An 18,701-nucleotide genomic window follows, 5' to 3' on the forward strand; every position below is an offset into this window, starting at 1 on the left:
CACACAGCCGGTCGGACAGCGTCTGAGCTGGGTGGTTCTAGTGCTCATCACTGCCTCGGTGTTAGTGTGCATGCGTAAATTAATCCCTGAATCCCGGCAATTTTAGGCTGCGATCCCGCTAATTCTGTTTCGGCTGTTTTTTACACCACCAATTTAATTACTGAAGGTACTATGATAGGGTAATGCATAACCTAAACTCTTTCTTACTCTATTTCTTGTGGTCCCAAACAACTCAAGCTGGTCACCATTCCAAATGGTAAGCACTTTTGATAGTACATCAGGTCCAATGCATGCCGCTTGGCCAAAGGCAGTCGCAACAAGTTACATGGGTGTCATTGTTTAATAGAAATCAAATAAACTGTGTTGTTTCAAGTCATGATTTGGCAATTTAACATTATAAGTTTGCAACTGCATATCCCTGCTGTATACAGTTAGTTTTACTCTAAGGGAATTATCCAGTTGCAGGTAATGTTTTTCCCCCTGCAGCTTAGTGTAACGGCAGCTGCACTTTACGGCAGCTCTGACTTGCACAATTTTATTTGCAGCACTGTAGGGCTGTGTACAAAATTGTGCGGATTCAGGATGAGAGTGGGCCGCAAGGGGTTTCAAGCCCGCAATTGGATTCCATCCTAAGTGTAGAGATTAAAGATTTAAGCTATGGATATTAGTCAATTTTAGATTTTACAGCTTTTTGTTTAGCGGATACAGGAATAATAAAACCTGATAATGTACTGAATGATCCATGTGTGACTTTACCATAGGAACTGTATGGAAGTCAACGGTGCTAAGGCACATGTAGTTTACTTGTTATTAATATGATCATAATTCTAAAGATGTTGCTTGGCAGCTGGGCCTTGCTCCCCTAGTGGAGAGATGGTGTACTGGTGTACATAGTCACTAATGCTTCTCCAGAGTAATTAGCATCTCTGTCCGCTCCCATCCATCACTCTGCCTCCTCTACACCTGCTGCGGACGTTTACAAGTTATTTCTGTTGAGGTTATAGAGGACGATTTTGACAAGGAGAGTCTGTACCCAAGAACTCCATGTTGATGGACAGTTTGTTTTCCCTAGCTGGTCCTATAATGCTCTAAACAACTTGCCTTAATATAGCAAATACGTCTGTGCTGATTATACACTACACAATAGACTTGACAGACGTATAATGCCATCTAACACATTAGAATGTACAAATACACTAGTGGGTGGGTATTTTGATGGATGCACATGTCTTATTTTATTTACCTTATTCTTTTCTTCCACTACTGTCTGACAGAACCTGGGATATGAACTTATGTTCTAATAATTTAATCCTGACTAATAAGAGCGCTTGAAGGGATAATTTAAAAAAAAATGTATTTCCATCCAATGTAAATCAGGCAGAACTGTGATATTCCTAATATTTATAACATATCAAATATGTAGTACAAATTTGTTCTTGTGAAGAACAGCAGTTGCTCTGTGTTTTTCGATTTGGATTTAAATGCCATGTATGCCCAATACTTTTCTAATAGCATGCATAATCAAATGCTGCTTGTTCCTGTGGAAGCCTGACTTTCCCTTGACAACTATCTCTGTGCAAGGTTGTTGCCACCTGCTCCCATGTGTTGCGCACACTTCCTTCATTACCCTGCAGTACATATGCTGACAGTCTTGCACAGAGCTAGTAACCCTGCAGACAAACCGCACAATGCAAAAGCTATCGTTTTATGTATGTGTATTTCAAATATGTTTGCATATTAGGCAGCAGCACTATCGGGAGCAATTCAGAAGCTGAAATAGTTATCTGCATTCTGTGTAGCAAAAACAAATCTATACATTCTTCTAGAGCTACGATTTAGCCTTTTTCAATTTCCTGCAATTCGAAGCATTGAAATACTAGTGACTGAAGAGCCGTCGGTCCCCTTTTTATAGAAAGGAAATCACCATCATCATCACCAGTTATTTATAAGGTGCTACAAATTCTGTGGCGTTGAAAGCAGATGTGTTTGTACCACACGTCTGTTATTATGCTTAATTGTACACGAGTATGAGCTATGCTCCAACTCTTATAGGTAGCAAAGACATTCCGGGGCAGATTTATTAAGCCTGGTGAAATTATAAAGTTGAAATTGATAAAGTGCCAGCCAATCAGCTCCTAACTGCCATGTTACAGGCTGGGTTTGAAAAATTACAGTTAGGAGCTGATTGGCTGGTGCGTTATCACCTTCCACTTTATCACTTCTCCAAGCTTAATAAATCTGCCCCTCAGACAGGTTAGGTGTGAGATGTTGACATTCATATTGACTATGTCGACAGTCATCATGTAGACACTGGCCCAGTGGTCACTTACCTGCAGCGGGCTTCTGGTTCCCCATGGTCATGTGACTGACCGTCAACTCTAGTGGAGTCACGCCAGCATACCTGCCCTAACCTTAATCCCTACCCCTCCCTCTAGTGCCTAACCCTCCCACCCATAGCCTAACCCTAATGTCTATATTTGACAATGTCAGTATTTTACATGTTGACATTCTGAGAATGTTTGCATGTTCCCTGCCTACATTTTTATAATGTTGATGACATAACTATTGACCTTGTGATGTCAACATTGTTATTGTCGACCTAGTGACTACATCCCAAGTTAAACAGCATAGCACTTGCAGAAAATGTAACATTGGACAAAAGCGGGACATATAAGGTAGGCAGGGGCCGTACTTGAATCATACCACAGAGAAGACCCTTATTGTGCATGCTTTCCTTCTACAGATTGAACATGTTTGACTGTCTCCCTCACATGATGTCTTTGTTTCAGATCTGGTCAAAGTTTGAGGAGAAACCCATAGAAGAAGTGGTGGCTGTTGTGGAGGAGAAAGAGAGGAATGCAAATTACAAACCTGTCTTAGTAACAGAGATAACAGATGATCTGCACTTCTATGTTCAGGATGTAGAGACAGGTAAGTGCTTCAGTTACTGCACATTTTATTTCTTGTCCCAGTACTGCATCCTGTTCTAGTTCCCTGCACTGCTCCAAGACCATCCATAGTAAACTTTGTTCTGTGCTGTCACATTCCCACTGTGCCGGTTTATAGGCACATAATTTCAAGGCACTGCTGCTCTTGGCTAGGCTTAGAATTCATTACACTCATTAAGTGAACTTTGGGTGCAATATTAGTGCAATACATAACCGTGACACATGGGCAAAAAGAAATCCAGAAAAGGTCATTGCTGTCGCTGCCAAAACAATGTTAATATCAGAGAAAAGGACACTTGTACATTAAACTAATCCATAATATTTCTGTAAAGACATAGCACTTACATCATTTTTGTTTTTCCTCTGTAGTTAATACAAGCCCATATGCCATGATGATATGTAAAGGGAGTAAAGTATACCTTCAATATCTTAACCAGTTGTTCAAGCTGCTCTTTAACAATGGTTTGAAAAAAAAAGTTTAAGACCTTTTATAATGGGCATCCTTAAATCAGGCACTTAAATCATACTGCAGTGCATGGATTTTTAAAGAGCAAGTAAGACTACAGCATGACATCAGACTAAATTAAAACTTGGGCATTGCTGAGCTAAATAATGTGTGTGAAATAACTAAAACTGAAGTGTTCATGGTTTGCGCACCGCTTTGTAGCAAGTGGCAGAAGCATCAGGGAGTATGTTAACCATCTTGCATTACTGAGGCAGCTGCGTATGACTGGCACGCTATTTGTCTTCATATACATATTTGCTGGAAAAAGGTTGGTGTTTTCACAGGCAACCTAATGATGAATGTTGGGCAAACTGCATGCTTTGCTTTGCAGTTTGAGCTTTTTGTCCAGTATCCCTTCCACTTAATCATAAAGGTGTAGAATGTAGCTTCAACTGTCTGCATTAGAAGAATTACTCAGTTACTCAAAGAAAACGCTAAATGCAGGACTTGCATTACCCAAAGTAACTTGTTTTGTTGGCTAGGAAACTCTCTAGCAGATTGTCGGGTCTAGTTACCAAGCTTTGGAGAAAGATAAAGTGGACAGAGATAAAGTAAGAGCATACTTGGCAACTGTCATATCTAATATCTGGGAGATGGCCAGAGAAGAGACTCATCATGCCCGATGGGGTATCGACTGCACATCACTAGGCCCCGCCTCCAAAATGACAGATTGAATGGGTTTGCTTGTAGAAGGTGGGGCTAAATGGTGCAAATTTGCACACTTTAGCCTCACCCCCTCCATATGGCACCGCAATTCCCTGTATGATCTCCTCATCCTACCATTTCAATAGGAAGCGGGTGGGATGTGGATGCGGGGGACTACCCCAAAAATCGTTATTCTCCTGCACTTACGGGAGAGTAGGCAAGTATGAGTAAAGGGCCCTACACACTTAAATATTATCTGTCCAATCTGTCTGATTGGAAAGAAAATCTGGCAATGTCTGAGAGCAAATGACAATCAACCATTTGCTCTCAAAATCCAGAAAATGGACAGAAATGGTTAAGATCAATTGTTTTAACGAAACAAACTTAACCAATTTGCCTGAAAGTCCATTTTTGTCTGTTGTCCAGTGTTTGAGAGCAAATGGTCAATTGTCATTTGCTCCCATACATTACCAGATTTTTGTTCCAACCAGAAAGATTGAACTAAGATTATCTATCTTTAAGCGTGTAGGGCACTTAAGAGCCACTCAACTCCTAACTGCTATGTCACAGGCTGTGATTGAAAAATAACAGTAGCTGGTCGACTGGTACTTTATGTCCATCCAGTTTATCTCTCCACGGCTTAGTAAATAGACCCCTGTATCTTGCAGTACTAAAGGGTAAGAAAGGAGAGATTGTATTCAGTCTACTGCACACATCCAGTGGCTACTAGCTTTTAATGCTGGGGATTTCAAAATAACGGTCAGTCTCCCCTCCATACACATGTCAAAAATGGAAGAGCAGAGAGGCTGCCTAAGTGCATGTCCCTGTGCACAAGCTTTAATCAGGTAACTATATTTACGTTTCACTAAAACAACCTTACACATCTTATATTAGATTTCAGTTCAGCATGGGCTAAAGCATCAGATTAATTATTAGATATGACATTTAATTATCATCCATAGCACTTTTTTTTTCCAGTTGAAAATTTAAAGGTTGCATTTCAATAATGAGATTTCACTTCCTTACTATCTTTATAAAGTTACTTTTTTGATACCCTTGTACTGAAACGGTTTTTGCATTCAATTTTAATCATGTCTGCTCATCAGTAGATATACCATTAATCTCTGCCAATTAGGGATATTGCCAGGACTGGCACTTCCCGCTCAGCAAAGGGATGCAAAGCAGGTAGGCGCCGACCGGAAGGGCTCGCTCCCTGCTCTGCATCCCTGTGCTGTGCCTGCCTCCTCTGTTGCTGCTGCCGTGCCTGTCACACTGCCAGGCAGCTTGTAGCCTCCTCCTCTCTTCCCTGTGATAGCAGCAGTTCCTGGATAAAAAGGGGGTGGAGCTATGGGGGCGGAGATACACTGGACCAGGCTAAAGATCCTGATTCCTGCCATCAATAAGTGGATGGAGAGAGTGAGTAAGAGAAAGAAAGTGTATGTATGTGTGTGTGTATGTATATATGTATGTGTAGTGTGTGTGTGTGTGGTGCCAGCATCTTGAAGAGCGGGTTGGGTCCCCCTCTCTTCCTCTGTACTGATGTACCGCCCACCTTCCCCCAGCTCGTCACTGTGCACCGCTCGCCTGCTCGTCACTGTGCACAATACTTTTGCTGCTGCAGCCTGCACCTGCCAAATGTTTGATAGGCAGGGGCGCTGACAGCTTAAAGTGTGGCTCCTCAGTCTGCAGTTCACCAGCCGACACTGTTACAGGTGTCTGATGGTCCGGAAGCCCTCTCTCTCTCTATCCATACATTCCTCATTCTCTCTCTCCATGTCTGTCTCTCTTTCAGTCTCTCGTCCCATGTATCCCCCCCCCCCCCCCAATGTTTATCTTTCTCTCTCACACCATGCCTCTCTTTCTCCCCACGCCTCTCTCCCTGTGCCTCGGTCTCCCTCTCTCTCCCCATGTCTTTTTCACATTCTCCTCTCGGCTCAGGTTTTGACATAATATATATATATATATATATATATATATGTGTGTGTGTATTATATGAAACTATATATATATATATATATATATATATATATATATAATGCATGCCCTGAAACCTCCTCCATGCAAATCCTGCATTATTCCAGTGCCTCAAACCGCACTCACTCCCCGCCCCCCCCCCCCCCCCCCCTTCCCCGGACATCACAGCTGACGCCAATAGTTAAGGGCCCCCGGCACTGCTTTGCCAAGGAGCCCCTATACTGCATTATGAATAAGGGGTACTACTGTGTAGCGTAACTTGTATAAGGGGCACTACTGTGTGGCAAATTGTTTGTAAGGGACACTACTATTTGAACTGGAGGCACTATTGTGTGGCAACGCTCCTTCCTTGTGATACAACACCCCTTTTTTGTGGCGGCGTTGTCCCTTTTTCAGTTATGGGAGGGCGCAAAATTATAGTTTGCAAGGGGGTGCTGAACACCCTAGCACCGGCCCTGGATGTTGCCACAAATAATTCTGGGATTACTTAAATTGTGATGAAATAGTATGTTACAGGCGTGACAACCTACTCGATATAAGCTATTAAAAAGAGAAGATACATTCAATATTACTATAAATCTAGGAAAATCTTCCAACTGCAAACAGATAGTCTACAAAATTGCAATCAAAGAATGTAGGAGACAGCACCTTGGGTATATATACATATCTCCCAATTTCTCTGACGTCCTAAGTGGATGCTGGGGACTCCGTCAGGACCATGGGGATTAGCGGCTCCGCAGGAGACAGGGCACAAAAGTAAAAGCTTTAGGATCAGGTGGTGTGCACTGGCTCCTCCCCCTATGACCCTCCTCCAAGCCTCAGTTAGATTTTTGTGCCCGGCCGAGAAGGGTGCAATCTAGGTGGCTCTCCTAAAGAGCTGCTTAGAGTAAAAGTTTTGTTAGGTTTTTTATTTTCAGTGAGTCCTGCTGGCAACAGGCTCACTGCTACGAGGGACTTAGGGGAGAAGAAGTGAACTCACCTGCGTGCAGGATGGATTGGCTTCTTAGGCTACTGGACACCATTAGCTCCAGAGGGATCGAACACAGGCCCAGCCATGGAGTCCGGTCCCAGAGCCGCGCCGCCGACCCCCTTGCAGATGCCGAAGAGTGAAGAGGTCCAGAAACCGGCGGCAGAAGACTTTTCAGTCTTCATGAGGTAGCGCACAGCACTGCAGCTGTGCGCCATTGTTGTCAGCACACTTCACACCAGCGGTCACTGAGGGTGCAGGGCGCTGGGGGGGGGCGCCCTGGGCAGCAATGAAATACCTATACTGGCTAAAAGATACATCACATATAGCCCCTGGGGCTATATGGATGTATTTAACCCCTGCCAGGTCTCAGAAAAACGGGAGAAGAAGCCCGCCGAAAAGGGGGCGGAGCCTATTCTCCTCAGCACACAGCGCCATTTTCCCTCACAGAAATGCTGGTGGGAAGGCTCCCAAGCTCTCCCCTGCACTGCACTACAGAAACAGGGTTAAAACAGAGAGGGGGGGCACTTATTTGGCGATATGATTATATATATTAAGATGCTATAAGGGAAAAACACTTATATAAAGGTTGTCCCTGTATAATTATAGCGTTTTGGTGTGTGCTGGCAAACTCTCCCTCTGTCTCCCCAAAGGGCTAGTGGGGTCCTGTCCTCTATCAGAGCATTCCCTGTGTGTGTGCTGTGTGTCGGTACGTGTGTGTCGACATGTATGAGGACGATGTTGGTGAGGAGACGGAGCAATTGCCTGTAATGGTGATGTCACTCTCTAGGGAGTCGACACCGGAATGGATGGCTTATTTAGGGAATTACGTGATAATGTCAACACGCTGCAAGGTCGGTTGACGACATGAGACGGCCGGCAAACCAATTAGTACCTGTCCAGGCATCTCAAACACCGTCACGGGCTTTAAAACGCCCATTTACCTCAGTCGGTCGACACGGACACTGACTCCAGTGTCGACGGTGAAGAAACAAACGTATTTTCCATTTGGGCCACACGTTACATGTTAAGGGCAATGAAGGAGGTGTTACATATTTCTGATACTACAAGTACCACAAAAGAGGGTATTATGTGGGGTGTGAAAAAACTACCTGTAGTTTTTCCTGAATCAGATAAATTAAATGAAGTGTGTGATGATGCGTGGGTTTTCCCCGATAGAAAATTATTGGCGTTATACCCTTTCCCGCCAGAAGTTAGGGCGCGTTGGGAAACACCCCTTAGGGTGGATAAGGCGCTCACACGCTTATCAAAACGAGTGGCGTTACCGTCTCCAGATACGGCCGCCCTCAAGGAGCCAGCTGATAGGAGGCTGGAAAATATCCTAAAAAGTATATACACACATACTGGTGTTATACTGCGACCAGCGATCGCCTCAGCCTGGATGTGCAGCGCTGGGGTGGCTTGGTCGGATTCCCTGACTGAAAATATTGATACCCTTGACAGGGACAGTATTTTATTGACTATAGAGCATTTAAAGGATGCATTTCTATATATGCGAGATGCACAGAGGGATATTTGCACTCTGGCATCAAGAGTAAGTGCGATGTCCATATCTGCCAGAAGATGTTTATGGACACGACAGTGGTCAGGTGATGCAGATTCCAAACGGCACATGGAAGTATTGCAGTATAAAGGGGAGCAGTTATTTGGGGTCGGTCCCTCGGACCTGGTGGCCACGGCAACAGCTGGAAAATCCACCTTTTTTACCCCAAGTCACATCTCAGCAGAAAAAGACACCGTCTTTTCAGCCTCAGTCCTTTCGTCCCCATAAGGGCAAGTAGGCAAAAGGCCAGTCATATCTGCCCAGGGATAGAGGAAAGGGAAGAAGACTGCAGCAGGCAGCCCATTCCCAGGAACAGAAGCCCTCCACCGCTTTGGCCAAGTCCTCAGCATGACGCTGGGGCCGTACAAGCGGACTCAGCTGCAATGGGGGGTCGTCTCAAGAGTTTCAGCGCGCAGTGGGCTCACTCGCAAGTGGACCCCTGGATCCTACAAGTAGTATCCCAGGGGTACAGATTGGAGATTCGAGACGTCTCCCCCTCGCAGGTTCCTGAAGTCTGCTTTACCAACGTCTCCCTCCGACAGGGAGGCAGTATTGGAAACAATTCACAAGCTGTATTCCCAGCAGGTGATAATCAAAGTACCCCTCCTACAATAAGGAAAGGGGTATTATTCCACACTATATTGTGGTACTGAAGCCAGACGGCTCGGTGAGACCTATTCTAAATCTGAAATATTTGAACACTTACATACAAAGGTTCAAATCAAGATGGAGTCACTCAGAGCAGTGATAGCGAACCAGGAAGAAGGGGACTATATGGTGTCCCTGGACATCAAGGATGCTTACCTCCATGTCCCAATTTGCCCTTCTCACCAAGGGTACCTCAGGTTCGTGGTACAAACTGTCACTATCAGTTTCAGACGCTGCCGTTTGGATTGTCCACGGCACCCCGGGTCTTTACCAAGGTAATGGCCGAAATGATGATTCTTCTTCAAAGAAAAGGCGTCTTAATTATCCCTTACTTGGACGATCTCCTGATAAGGGCAAGGTCCAGAGAACAGTTGGAGGTCGGAGTAGCACTATCTCAAGTAGTTCTACGACAGCACGGGTGGATTCTAAATATTCCAAAATCGCAGCTGTCTCCGACGACACGTCTGCTGTTCCTAGGGATGATTCTGGACACAGTCCAGAAAAAGGTGTTTCTCCCGGAGGAGAAAGCCAGGGAGTTATCCGAGCTAGTCAGGAACCTCCTAAAACCAGGAAAAGTGTCAGTGCATCATTGCACAAGGGTCCTGGGAAAAATGGTGGCTTCTTACGAAGCGATTCCATTCGGCAGATTTCACGCAAGAACTTTTCAGTGGGATCTGCTGGAAAAATTTTCCGGATCGCATCTTCAGATGCATCAGCGGATAACCCTGTCTCCAAGGACAAGGGTGTCTCTTCTGTGGTGGCTGCAGAGTGCTCATCTACTAAAGGGCCACAGATTCGGCATTCAGGACTGGGTCCTGGTGACCACGGATGCCAGCCTGAAAGGCTGGGGAGCAGTCACACAAGGAAAAAATTTCCAGGGAGTGTGATCAAGTCTGGAGACTTCTCTCCACATAAATATACTGGAGCTAAGAGCAATTACAATGCTCTAAGCTTAGCAAGACCTCTGCTTCAAGGTCAGCCGGTATTGATCCAGTGGGACAACATCACGGCAGTCGCCCACGTAAACAGACTGGGCGGCACAAGAAGCAGGAGGGCAATGGCAGAAACTGCAAGGATTCTTCGCTGGGCAGAAAATCATGTGTTAGCACTGTCAGCAGTGTTCATTCCGGGAGTGGAAAACTGGGAAGCAAACTTCCTCAGCACGACCTCCACCCGGGAGAGTGGGGACTTCCAGGGCCGTTTCTATAGGCGTGCGAGCCGTGCATTTGCACGGGGCGCCCGCCGCGGCTCCTGCTGGCAGCTGCTGCCTTTAATCTCCTGCCTCTCCCCGCCCCTCTGTTTTACTCCGCTCGCTGGGCGGAGTTATGCATTCTGACGCGATTGTGTCATGTCGTCCTGACGTCACACTCCGGGGGTTTAACTTTGTAAAATAGACGCCACGGAGGAGCGGGTGGGCGCCATTGTTGAAGTGACAAGTGAGTCACTCAGGCGCCAGGGCAGGGTGGCTGACGGAGCGGAAGAGTCACTGGAGCTGGAGGAGGCTTTTCTATGGGTGCGTGTGGCCCGCGGGCTGCGGCGGTGTTAGGGGAGGAGGACCGGGACTGGACAGGCAGCACTGCAGCAGATTCCACCGACCTCGCAGTGAGTATTCTGCAGCCAGCAGTCTCTCACGGTCACAATCAGACTGCTGGCTTGCTGTGGTCACTTTAAGGATGGATTTGTTTCTTAGGGGGAAAGGGGGGGAGGGAAGGGGGTGTAGGTAAATGTAGGCTTTAGATAGGAGCCTGCAAATTTTCTTTTTTTTGGGGGGGGGGGGGCGGCGCGGCGCCCGAGCAACATGTGATGTAATCCAATAATTATACTTGCTGAGTTTTGTGCAATGATGCGTTGTAATGTCATGATGCAAATGTGTCATTACACGAAACTCCGCCCCTGAGCAGACTACTGATGGGGAGGAAGGGGAGCCGCCCGGGAAGCCTGCCAGCAAGCTAGGATGAGGGAGAGGCGGCCGAAGAGCGGGAAGCGGGAGGACCACTGCAAACGAAAGTATAACTCTTTCTTTCTTTCTGGGGCCACTTGCCTGCGTATTGTGTAAAATGGGGACTCTTGCCTGCCGTAATGTGTAAAATGGGGACTCTTGCCTGCCGTAATTTGTAAAATGGGGACTCTTGCCTGCCGTAATGTGTAAAATGGGGACTCTTGCCTGCTGTAATGTGTAAAATGGGGACGTGCCTGCCGTAATGTGTAAAATGGGGACACTTGCCTGCCGTACTGTGTAAAATGGGGACACTTGCCTGCCGTAATGTGTAAAATGGGGACACGTGCCTGCTATAATGTGTAAAATGTGGACTTTCCCCCCCCCCCCCCCCTGTGGTGGCCGTGATGGTGAGATCACATGAGGCCACACCCATTTTAATGAGACCACACCATTTTAATGAGGCCACACACCCTTGCCGGGAGCGTGCGTGCCTTCGGCGCGTGCATGCTTTTTCTTTTTATATCTATGGGGGGGGGACATTTTTTTATTTTATGTCAAGTACGGATGGTGTAATGGTTAGCATTACTGCCTCACAGCACTGAGGTCATGGGTTCAATTGCCACCATGGCCCTAACTGTGTGGAGTTTGTATATTCTCCCCGTACTTGCGTGGGTTTCCTCCGGGTACTCCGGTTTCCTCCCACAATCCAAAAATATACTGGTAGGTTAATTGGCTCCCAACAAAATTAACCCTAGCATGAATGTGTCTGTGTGTACATGTGATAGGGAATATAGATTGTAAGCTCCACTGGGGCAGGGACTGATGTGAATGGCCAATTCTCTGTAAAGCGCTGCGGAATATGTGTGCGCTATATAAATAACTGGTAATAATAATAATAATAATAATGAGGGGGGGGCGCATTTTGAAATCTCGCACTGGGAGCCAAATTGGCTAGAAACAGCCCTGGGGACTTCATCGGGAAGTCTTCCACATGATTGTGAACCGTTGGGAAAGACCAAAGGTGGACATGATGGCGTCCCGCCTGAACAAAAAACTGGACAGGTATTGCGCCAGGTCAAGAGACCCTCAGGCAATAGCTGTGGACGTTCTGGTAACACCGTGGGTGTACCAGTCGGTGTATGTGTTCCCTCCTCTGCTTCTCATACCTAAGGTACTGAGAATTATAAGACATAGAGGAGTAAGAACTATACTCGTGGCTCCGGATTGGCCAAGAAGGACTTGGTACCCGGAACTTCAAGAGATGCTCACAGAGGACTCATGCCCTCTGCCGCTAAGAAGGGACTTGCTTCAGCAAGTACCATGTCTGTTCCAAGACTTACCGCGGCTGCGTTTGACGGCATGGCGGTTGAACGCCGGATCCTAAGGGAAAAAGGCATTCCGGAAGAGGTCATTCCTACCCTGGTCAAAGCCAGGAAGGAGGTGACCGCACAACATTATCACCACATGTGGCGAAAATTTGTTGCGTGGTGGGAGGCCAGGAAGGCCCCACGAAGAAATTTCAACTCGGTCGATTCCTGCATTTCCTGCAAACAGGAGTGTCTATGGGCCTCAAATTGGGGTCCATTAAGGTTCAAATTTCGGCCCTGTCGATTTTCTTCCAGAAAGAATTGGCTTCAGTTCCTGAAGTCCAGAAGTTTGTCAAGGGAGTACTGCATATACAACCCCCTTTTGTGCCTCCAGTGGCACTGTGGGATCTCAACGTAGTTCTGGGATTCCTCAAATCACATTGGTTTAAACCGCTCAAATCTGTGGATTTGAAATATCTCACATGGAAAGTGACCATGATGTTGGCCCTGGCCTCGGCCAGGCGAGTGTCAGAATTGGCGGCTTTGTCTCACAAAAGCCCATATCTGATTGTCCATTCGGACAGGGCAGAGCTGCGTACTCGTCCCCAGTTTCTCCCTAAGGTGGTGTCAGCGTTTCACCTGAACCAGCTTATTGTGGTACCTGCGGCTACTAGGGACTTGGAGGACTCCAAGTTGCTAGATGTTGTCAGGGCCCTGAAAATATAGGTTTCCAGGACGGCTGGAGTCAGGAAAACTGACTTGCTGTTATCCTGTATGCACCCAACAAACTGGGTGCTCTTGCTTCTAAGCAGACGATTGCTAGTTGGATGTGTAGTACAATTCAGCTTGCACATTCTGTGGCAGGCCTGCCACAGCCAAAATATGTAAATGCCCATTCCACAAGGAAGGTGGGCTCATCTTGGGCGGCTGCCCGAGGGGTCTCGGCTTTACAACTTTGCCGAGCTGCTACTTGGTCAGGGGCACACCCTGGCTGAGGAGGACCTGGAGTTCTCTCATTCGGTGCTGCAGAGTCATCCGCACTCTCCCGCCCGTTTGGGAGCTTTGGTATAATCCCCATGGTCCTGACGGAGTCCCCAGCATCCACTTAGGACGTCAGAGAAATAAAAATTTACTTACCGATAATTCTATTTCTCGTAGTCCGTAGTGGATGCTGGGCGCCCATCCCAAGTGCGGATTGTCTGCAATACTTGTACATAGTTATTGTTCAAAAATCGGGTTATTGTTGTTGTGAGCCATCTTTTCAGAGGCTCCGCTGTTATCATGCTGTTAACTGGGTTCAGATCACAGGTTGTACAGTGTGATTGGTGTGGCTGGTATGAGTCTTACCCAGGATTCAAAATCCTTCCTTATTGTGTACGCTCGTCCGGGCACAGTATCCTAACTGAGGCTTGGAGGAGGGTCATAGGGGGAGGAGCCAGTGCACACCACCTGATCCTAAAGCTTTTACTTTTGTGCCCTGTCTCCTGCGGAGCCGCTAATCCCCATGGTCCTGACGGAGTCCCCAGCATCCACTACGGACTACGAGAAATAGAATTATCGGTAAGTAAATTCTTATTTTTTTAGTAAAGAGAATCTGGACCCTTGTGCGACCTGGGAAGGGTGCATGGCCTTGGGTGGGAGGGACGTGGGTATGGCCTCACGTCACAGATTCTGTTTTTGGCATTTTGGGGGCGTATCCAGCACTCCCCGAGCAGTTGAGAAGCCCTCGGCTCACCTCCATGTACAGTACTGTCTAGATGCATGCACGGAGATACTTGAAATTCTGTAGTGAAGCACGGGTATTCAGCTATTGTGTGTGTGTGTGTGTGTGTGTGTGTGTATGTATATGTATGTATATATATATATATATATATATATATATATATATATATATATATAATAACACAACCAAAGGGGGCGTGGCTTGGATCGGCATGGAGTAGCTGTGTGCAGCCTTAGCTCTCCACTAAAATCCTGCAAACCCATCCTTTTTACCCCAACCTGTGGATCCTGTTCCCTGCCAGCTGGCCCCTGAATGTGTGCTGCCTTTGCTGCTGCCCTTGCTGATCCGGTGAGCGGCGCGGGTGTGCTGTTGTGGACCTTCCAGCGTGGTCTCCGGCTCCCTACCCCTCCGACGGCCGCCGTCGGAGCTCCGGGAGCGGCGCGTGTCCGCGCACCCGGCGGTGTCTGAGCGCTGGTCCTCCGGCTGGGGGACTACAGAGAGGAGGGCCCTGTCGTCTGCTGGGTCCAGTGGAGGTGCATGCCTGGGGCCCCACTGCGGTGACGCTGGAGACCGAGTACGGGCGAAAAAGCCCGCGAAAAGCCGCCATTTTCAGTCCTGCTGCTCCTTCTCCCCCTGAGGTGCTGTGCGGTGCGATGACTGTGGTTGCCATCCTGTTTCCCTCTTGGGCTTAATACCTGTCCACAGTGCCCTTTCTTGGATGGACTGTATATATTTCACTGGAGCCAGCTGCCCTACATTAGCTGCCTGTTATCCTGTGGGGACAGCTTGGGTGCCCCTGACTCAGCTTTCACTCTGCTGCAATTTCTACAACATACACCTGCTTCCTGATTATCTGCAGTGTGCCCACATACTTGCTCCGTTTATTGGGGTGCCATCTCTGTCCTGACTCTTGTGCAGAACCTGCTGTAATACTCCTCCGGATCTGCATTCCCGTTCAGGGATACCATGGTGAGGGGAGGACAGAGTGCAGCTAACGCTGCTGCGAAACTGGAGAAATTTGCCAGACCACAGCAGGCACCCACTTCGACAAAGCGGGGTGGGGCCGGCCCGCCCTCGCCGACGGCCGAGGGGGACACCTCTGACCATGATGAACAGGTGCATTCTACCCAGCAAATATTGCAGGCAATTTCTGCGTCCGAGCAGAGGGTCACGGACCGGATTGGGCAAGTACAAATGGATGTTTCTCTGCTAAGGCAGGATATGCAGAAGATCCGAGAGCGAGTGGGTGAAACTGAACATCGGATATCGGCTTTGGAGGATGCTGCTCCACCCTTGCAGTTGAAGGTGGCGGACCTGTCTACCCAAGTGACATCTATGCAGGCTAAAATGTCAGATATAGAAGGGAGATTGCGGCGCAACAATGTCCGGTTTGTCGGGCTCCCCGAGAGAGCGGAGGGCACCTCCCCGGAGTCATTTCTTGAAGGGTGGCTTATTGATCTATTTGGCAAGGAGGCATTTACCTCTCAATTTGCGGTGGAGAGGGCGCACAGGCTTCCACCTAGGCCGCCGTCGCCGGGGGCCCCGGCTAGAACATTTATTGCACGCTTCCTGCATTTCAAGGACCGTGATGCGGTGCTCCGTCTGGCCCGAACAAAGGGCCCTATTCAACAAGATGGACATAATATTTCCGTATTTCCTGATTTTGCCCTGGAGGTGCAAAAGAGCCGATCTCAATTTATTCACGTCAAGCGTCAGCTCAGAGACCGCAATATACAATATGCTATGCTATTTCCAGCCAAGTTGCGGGTGGTGCTTAACAACACCACTCATTTTTTTACATCTCCTCAAGATGCTGGTGCATGGCTGGAACGTCAACCACGTTCTCCTTGATGATGTGTTGTTGCTCAGATGTTGATTTCATTCTTCTTGCACCGCTGTTTCTATTTATCTGATGCATATTTCTGTGAATATAAATGCACTGTGGGGATATATGCGATGTGGGGCGAATAGAAATGGGGCAAAATTATGGTATTGCTTGCTATGCATCGTTATGATATGGCGGTAACGGTCAGCCCCACATTGTTTTACTACTGTTTGATGCTTTATAATGGGGCATGTGCCTAGCTATGTTGTTTTTTCTTTTTTTTTCAGGGTTGGGGTACTACTTCTTTCTACAAGTTGTGGAGAGCTCTTGCCGAAAATAGTGTAGGGGCTTTTCCTAAGGTTCTTTGGTTAGGCCCTTATCCCTTAGTTTGGTTACTTAATGGGAGTTATGGGATCCAGGTATGCCTTAAGTTTGCGAGGTGATACAGGGTGGGTGCGGGGGGGGTTAGTTTGTTTTTTTCTAAGCCATCACTTTTTAGTTCTGTGCGTACTGTGCAATGACACGCTATATCCGTACGATACTGCTCTGGGCTCTTTTGTCTCCTGGGGCGTAGGGGGACTGGTTGCTCTTGTCCCTGTTTATTGTTTGTTCAGCCTTGCTCTGCTGCGATGCCAGGTTTTGATGTATGTCTCTTTAATCTATCCTGTTGCACCTTCCTTCTATAATTTCCATGTCTGCTGTTTCTGAGGGGCTTCGTCTGCTCAGCTGGAATGTTCGGGGATTGAATGAGAAAATTAAAAGATCGTTGGTCCTGACTCAGGTTAAAAAATACCAGGCGGACATAATTTGTCTTTCTGAAACACATTTGCATGGAGGTAGGGTGTTGGCACTTAAAAAACCATGGGTTAGTCACGTGTATCATTCCACTTTCTCTAGCAGTGCCAGAGGCGTTTCTGTAATGATTAGAAAGTCCGTACAATTTCACCTGGATGACTGTGAAACTGACCAATATGGCAGATACGTCTTCCTACGAGCCCATATCAACTGCAGATTGTTCCATGTATTAGCAGTATATGTCCCCCCGCCATATAATAATGAGGTTCTCCGTCATGCTGCCCGATTCCTGGCCCGGTCCCCTGCTACCCCTGTAATATGCCTAGGGGATTTCAACAATGTTATGGATGGTGGTATGGACAGGTGGAGGGAGTCTGTTGCGTCCTCCCCTCCCCTAGCGTCCCCTACCCCGTTCGCAAGACTGGTGGGGGAGCTGGGGCTGGAGGATGTATGGAGATGTCGTAATCCCACAGCTACTCACTTCTCCTGTCAGTCCGCTACCCATCATGCTTTTTCCCGTATTGATTTGGTTTTGGTTTCTCCTGATCTGTCCCCGGACGTGCTGGCGGTAGATTATCTCCCTAGGGGTATATCGGATCACTCTCCTGTTTTAGTTACAGTTAATATTGGTTGGGAGCGGGGTGCAAAAATGTGGAAGCTTAACCCCTTTTGGTTGACTTTGCTGGGGGAGGGTGCAGACCTGATTGCCGCTTGGGAAGGGTTCCAGGAAGACAATTTACTATTCAGTGATCTGCCGCTAAAACATGATGCTTTTAAAGCGTTTTTGCGAGGCTCCTTTATAAAGCGGATCTCTGAAGTTAAAGCGTTTAGTAAGAGGGAAGAGGTGCGGTTGGAATCTTTGTGCCGGCAGTTGGAGTCTCAATACCTTATTACCCATCTGCGATCTGATGAGCTGTTGTGGAAGAGCGCGCAGAGCGAGTGGTCGGATTGTTTATTTGAGAAATCCAGGCGTAGACTCCTTTTTGCAGGACATGAGCAGTATTTTCGGGCGGAGATGAATGGCAGCTACTTGGCTTTTTTGGCCCGGTCCGATTCCCCTAGAACTGTAATTCAGTGTGTGAAGAACTCTGCTGGCCAATTGTGTTACTCTGGATCAATGGTGGCGGAGACGTTCCGTAGTTATTATTCCTCGCTCTATGCCTCCCGAGCCAGTTACTCTGACGATCAGCTTCGGGATTTTTTGGCCCAGTTGACCTTGCCATGCTTGTCCCGGGAGGACTCGGGGGCTTTGGATGCACCTATCACGTTGGAAGAAGTGGAGGCTGCGATCCTGTCTCTCCCGGCGTCTAAGGCACCGGGATCCGATGGGCTTCCGGGGGAAGTCTATAAAAAATACAGTACGTTTTTTGCCCCCTATCTCCTACAATTGTTTGACTTACTCTTAGAGGGTAGGGCTCTCCCGCGCTCTATGGCCGAGGCCAATATAATTGTCCTGTTGAAACCAGGGAAGGACCCCCTGCTCCCCGAGTCTTATCGACCCATTTCCCTCCTCAATACTGATGTCAAGATACTGGCAAAAATCTTGGCATCTCGATTGAATTTGGTAATTGCAACAATAATTCACCCGGACCAGACTGGCTTTATGCCAGGTAGGTCCACGGCCCAAAATTTGCGTAGACTGTTCTGTCATCTCCAGAGGGGTGATGTGGTGGGGTCGGACGCGGTGGTGGTGTCCCTTGATGCGGCCAAAGCGTTCGACTCCGTAGAATGGAGGTACCTGTGGGGGGTGCTGGAGAAATTTGCTTTTGGCCCTCGATTTATTAGCTTTATCCAGTTGTTGTATTCCTTGCCTGTGGCTCGGGTGACGGCTAATGGTTTCACGTCTGAGCTTTTTGCGTTG

General features: G+C 47.6%; 1 protein-coding gene across 1 annotated transcript in view; it reads left to right on the forward strand.

The window, feature by feature from the left end:
* Positions 1-18,701, forward strand: part of SND1 (staphylococcal nuclease and tudor domain containing 1) — a 1,401,087-nt gene that overhangs the window by 1,274,916 nt on the left and 107,470 nt on the right. Inside the window, exon 18 of the mRNA XM_063926687.1 lies at positions 2,790-2,931. Coding sequence (XP_063782757.1) covers positions 2,790-2,931 — 142 coding nt within the window. The remainder of the gene's footprint in view (positions 1-2,789; positions 2,932-18,701) is intronic.

The sequence above is a fragment of the Pseudophryne corroboree genome, chromosome 6 (genome assembly GCF_028390025.1).
Source record: "Pseudophryne corroboree isolate aPseCor3 chromosome 6, aPseCor3.hap2, whole genome shotgun sequence".
Classification (NCBI taxonomy): Eukaryota; Metazoa; Chordata; class Amphibia; order Anura; family Myobatrachidae; genus Pseudophryne; species Pseudophryne corroboree.